The following is a 5447-nucleotide window of genomic DNA, read 5'->3' on the forward strand; positions in this document are numbered from 1 at the left end:
GTGCACCAAAGGTTTATGGAATCATAAAAAGATACAACCTTGAAAGAAATTTCAGGAAAACCAGCATCAGAAACTGCAGGAGAAATTAATTTTTAAAAGTGGTGTCTGCTAGTGACATGGTAAATCAGCGTGTCACTGTCTCCACTGTAGCCTGAATTTAACAGCTCAACAAAACCTTTTTCCTGGGCTGAATTCTGACATTAGGTCATAATCAAGAAGGAATTGGGAGGAAAGGAGATGGGGAAAAAAGAAAATTAAAGAATAACAGCGCCTCTACCAAGACACAGTACCCAACATTACAAACAAAGCTTCCATCCCCCTAACCCCTGCTCTCTGGATAACTTTTGTATTTCTAAGACATGAGCTTTAAGAGGGCTTGGGGGCTTTACCATTTTTAACTGTAGGTCAGTCTTCAACCCCTTCACAACCATCCGCTGCAACGAGTCAAAATAACCCAGGGCTGAAGCACTTTGCTCCTCTTCAACTTCCTGATTTCTGCCTCAGAATACAAGTCTAACTCTCCTACACTCACAACTGACTTTTGCTGCCTTCATGTGCTCCTACCCACAGATTAGGATTTACAGCTTCCTGCAAATACAGTCCAGGATCCGCTCCATCTTCACACTGCTCATTTACATCCTTCTTACATTCGCAGGCAGTAGTAGGACCCAACTACAACGAAGATGATCTCCACAGTGCTGCCAGAGATGGTCACTGGGCTACAGTGGCAGCACAAACAGCAGCACTTCATATAACGCACTGTGCCACGAAATGGGATCAGATCTTTAGGGCTACAGCTGAACTTTGACATGGAACTCCAGCACATTTCCACCCTGGTTTCACGGCTTCTCCTCTATCCCTCTCTTTTATTATCACAAGACTTCACATCTATGTCTGAGGTTCACCTCAGTCCTATTAGGATCTCAGCAGCTACGCACAGTTTTGACTGTACCAGTGTCAGCGTGCACTAAACACGATAAAACAGGACGGCACAAAAGAGTGACAAAAGGCTTTTTTAAAAGACAGGGCAGTAAGGATCGTAGCAAAAATTTCCTTTCTAAAATAGTCTTTTTTTTTGGCTGTCAAGCACAAGTATCGCCCACACCTCAAATGTGGTACAAGCACGCTGATCATCAATCCCTTCTCTTTTTCCACACTGTACTGATACCTGGGACTATCTGAATAAAGTTAAATTAAGAGGTGATGATAAACATGGCATGTTCGAATCCAAGAAGTTTGATATTTCATAGTCTAATTAGAAACATCAGCATCTGAGCAAACAATTCTTTGTGCATCCTCCCATCGCTCTAAGATAGGGATTGCAAGTATTACTTTACCATTCTAGGCTGTCTTTATTATTTTCCTTATCATGCATTCTCAAACATATCCAAATGCCTAATTACACAATTTTCACTGTCATGTGTTAAGAATTCCCACTGAGCAGCACGTGAATTGATTTTACTTGTCTATATTCAAGTATCAGTAAGGTGCTCTGCCTGCCTCGATACTTTTTATAAGGGACAGGAGACAATTCTGGATCATGAACGGCCCTGCTCTCAAGGGGTCGAAAAGTTCATTTCACACCTTTTTCAGTCAGTGAACAGGCTTGAATTCAGCAGCCACTACACGTAGCCACTTCAGGGGGGAAAGAATTTTTTTAGCTAAAACACCTCCTATATGAGCATACTATAAACACTAATTCTTACATTTCTCTTTAAAGCAGATGCTACTCTCTTCACTCTCTTTTAGAGGATACTCTTAGATCCTCTCATTTGTCCATTATCTACATTTAAACTTACAATATCTGCCAACATTTTATGTTTTCTTCTTTAAAGGCTTCTTAACCATCCTAATCTCCACATGCTACTCAAAAAATGCAAATGATACAAAAATTTTGCTTGGAGAAATATAATACAATGTTATTTTTCATATGCTAGCAAAAAATAAACTGGGCATTTCAGAATTTTTTTTCTGTTCTTCTAAAAATAAGTTTCCTAGTGTTTGTTTTGGGATTTTCTGGGGGAATTTGGTTTGGTTTTAAAGTCTTTATGGTTCCTAAACCCTGATTCTAAACTCTCCTCATTTAGCTTATATTGAAACTCCACCTTAAAACAGGTGAGCTCCTCTGTTAGCCCCCCAACACACATCACCACAATGATGTCAGTGCTACTCATACCAGCATACAGAGTTACTAGATTCTTTCCAATGATGACTGAAGTTCAAGTGGTTGGTGTGGGTTTTTTTTTTTTAATGCATCTATATTATTGTTCTTATTTTTTTTCTAGCATTTCTAGAAAACATTACCATTGTGAATACCTGGCTTGTTTTGAGCCAGGAATGTACAGTAAATAATTCAAACAAGGCTGGGGGAACAGAAGAAAAAAACAGCCACCAATGAGCTGTGGTGCTGAAAGTGGCACCACAGTGTTGCAGCTTTTGTGCATTTGTCCATGGTGCTGACCACTTTTTTTTCATTATTAAGAAAAGCTGTAGCTGGACCTAACCCTTTTCTTCCTCCTCATGAGTGGGCACAGTATTTCAACCATGTTAAAAAAAAAAAAAAAAAAAATAAAAGACCGTCCCCAACACCTGTATCTCAGAGAAAGCTTACCTAAAGAATGTGCAGCTGTGGTTTTAGAGCTGAAAAATCGACCAAGTCCCAGGTCTCCAAGTTTCACTACCCCTGTAGCTGTAATGAACACATTAGCTGGCTTTATATCTGGGGGGGGAAAAAAAAAAAAAATTCAAAGTCACAATGAGGTGGAAAGAAAAGCTACTGCTCTATGAACAACAGACCAAAAGAGGCTTTTATTTACAGCTAATATTAACAAAATTTGACTATGCTGTTCAGAGACAGTATGGGATCTGGAATTTCAAATTAGCTATTTTAATAGCACAAACACCACTCAAGAAAAAAAAATTAAGAACCATGGACAGTATTTAAAAAAACCCAAAACTCAAACAAAAAAACCCACACATACACCCAGAACAGCATATACAGGGAGTTTATTACTACTTTATATAAGATACTGTTCTTGAAAACATTTTGGATATATGTAAAATCCATTTTTCATCACTTTTGCTGATCAGATTACCTACAGTGGCATGACATTATTTATTTGTAATAGGCAACTGATTCTCTTTAATAGGTGACATTAAAAAAAATAAGCAAGTTTTACTCAGGAAAATGGTTATTTGAACTCATCAATAGAATTGGGCTAATCAAGTAGAAACAAAGAAAAATAATGATGCATACCCACAGCCAGTTATTCACAAGTAATATTCTGTTTAAGTTTTAATCCAGTCCTTTAGGGATAATAGCAAATAATTTTATTCTATTATTTTTAACAAGGTACCTAACCTATTAAGTCTTCTAAATAAACTGACCCAATATTTGTCTGGCAAGTGTGCTTAGCTCTTACTTAGCTCTAGAGCAACAACTGTGGCTCCAAACTTACAGAAAATCACTTAACACTGACAAGAGGGGATTACAGTTTGCCTAAGATATAGGTACAGTAAAACAAATGGTTAATAACCCTTCAAACACCAGTATTTTCAGGTTTTCAATAATAAGTTACAAAATCTTTTAAGCTTTAGAGCTAAGACAGAAGCAGTTATGTTATGCTGATACCTGACCTAGTTTTCACTAGTTTGGATCACCCTTTGTGGAACAATCAACACAGATATAAGGTCAACTTAAAAATAGCTTTGTCATTGGTGTGTAACCATGGAATTGTTAGATTTGCCATACAATTGCCAGAAGCTTTTTCAGTTTAAGGAATTTAAATTCATTTTGGTTTCGAGCTAAATATACTAAAATAAACTAGCTTAGTCATAACAGCATTGAAGGAAGATACCTATACCCTATGGAAAGAATCTGTAATTTCATGTCTTGCTCTTTGTACAATTTGCAATTGTAGATAACTATACAAATTCATAAAAGGGAAAAAAGAAAAAAAATAATCACAAAGGCAAAACCATTTGCAGGGGCATCTAAGTTGATCTGTTATAAGGTGCAACATGTCTAGCTGCAAATCACAAAACTCAGCAGAGATGGAGAGAGGTTAGCTTTCAGACAGCTATTTGCATCCCAGCAGAAGGAAGCCACCAACGCCAGACATGTAATTTCACCGGAACCCAAAGTGACAGCCCATACACAACTTGCAACTCATAGCCAGAGGGATTTCCAAGGCAAAAAAGATTGCACATCTGAGAAACAGCTATACAACAATGTTTGCTTTGACACGTAAGGTAAACTGAAGATAGCATATGGAGGTGGCAGTGGTAGAGAAGTTTAAAATGGGTAAGAGAGATTTAGTACCTGACAGTGATAGCTGGCAACTGCAAGAGCTGTTGGGATCCAGTACCTGACACAGAAATTGGGAATAGTGGAGAGGAGCAGAGAAAGGGAGAAAATGCTCACAGCTGCACATAATCCAGTAAATAAGGGAGGGGGAGAAAGGTCTATACATCACCAGAGGCATGGCAGGAGGCAAATACTTTTGTACGTTGCAAGAGGTGAAAAGAATGGACGGGTAGCTGTGCAAGAATGCAGGTAACAGTGCTTAGGAGAGACAACAGGCAAATATAGAAGAGTAAGAACAGGATAGAAAATAAGAGCCAGCAAAATGAATTGAGCAAGTAAAGAAACTTGTTTTGAAAACTTGGTATCACCAGCCACTGTTGCAAACAAATGCCTACTGCAACAAATATGCAGCCACAAACTTCTGTCACACTTTTCCACTGCTTATAAAATGTTACAGAAACATACATTGTTTTAGCTGTCAAAACTGATTCCATTATGATTTTATTTCATGTCATTTGCATTGAACCAGCTTAACTCTCACATAGCAAAAGATTTAGTAAAAACAAATCATCTTTGATCCTGTATTACCTCTGTGCATAACACGACGAGAATGCATATGTTCCAAGGCACTGCAAAGCTGAACAAAGTACTTCCAAACTGTTCTTTCAGGAATCAACCTCTTCTGCTTCTTAAAATGCTTAAAAGGAAAAAGGATGGACACTGAATACTAAAATCTAAAACCTGCATGAAATGACTGAAAAAAAAAAAAAAGAAGATATATAAAATCCTTTATTTAAAAACCAAATACAAGAGGCTCACAACCTAATGACAAAGGTTTAACAAAATTTCTTAGCATGGAAAGTTTTCCTTTAAATATTAATGCATGTATCATCAATGGATGTGTTTAAGTCAGTCAACACGCAGAGCCACAAATGGCAATAATTAAATAAAGCTGCTATCCCTGAAATTCGGATTTAAACAGTATTTAGCAATCCTCAAAGCAGGATTAAGGGTAATCAGAATAGTCGAACACAGAGTAAGTGGCCACAGAAAAAACTATGTGTCACAGAACTTCCCAAAATAAATATTTCCTTACACCAACACTGATTTCCATATCCTCATTTTCAAGGGGGGGGGGGGG

At 37.7% G+C, this 5447-nt stretch overlaps 1 protein-coding gene across 1 annotated transcript in view; it reads right to left on the minus strand.

The window, feature by feature from the left end:
* Positions 1-2611: 2611 nt before the first annotated feature.
* Positions 2612-5447, minus strand: part of NEK7 (NIMA-related kinase 7) — a gene marked incomplete at its 3' end in the record, with an annotated part of 39510 nt that continues 36674 nt past the window's right edge. Inside the window, exons 6-7 of the mRNA XM_010157043.1 lie at positions 4895-5003; positions 2612-2719 (exon numbers count right to left, since the gene is read on the minus strand). Coding sequence (XP_010155345.1) covers positions 2612-2719; positions 4895-5003 — 217 coding nt within the window. The remainder of the gene's footprint in view (positions 2720-4894; positions 5004-5447) is intronic.

The sequence above is a fragment of the Eurypyga helias genome, unplaced genomic scaffold, assembly GCF_000690775.1.
Source record: "Eurypyga helias isolate BGI_N326 unplaced genomic scaffold, ASM69077v1 scaffold14228, whole genome shotgun sequence".
Lineage (NCBI taxonomy): Eukaryota > Metazoa > Chordata > Aves > Eurypygiformes > Eurypygidae > Eurypyga > Eurypyga helias.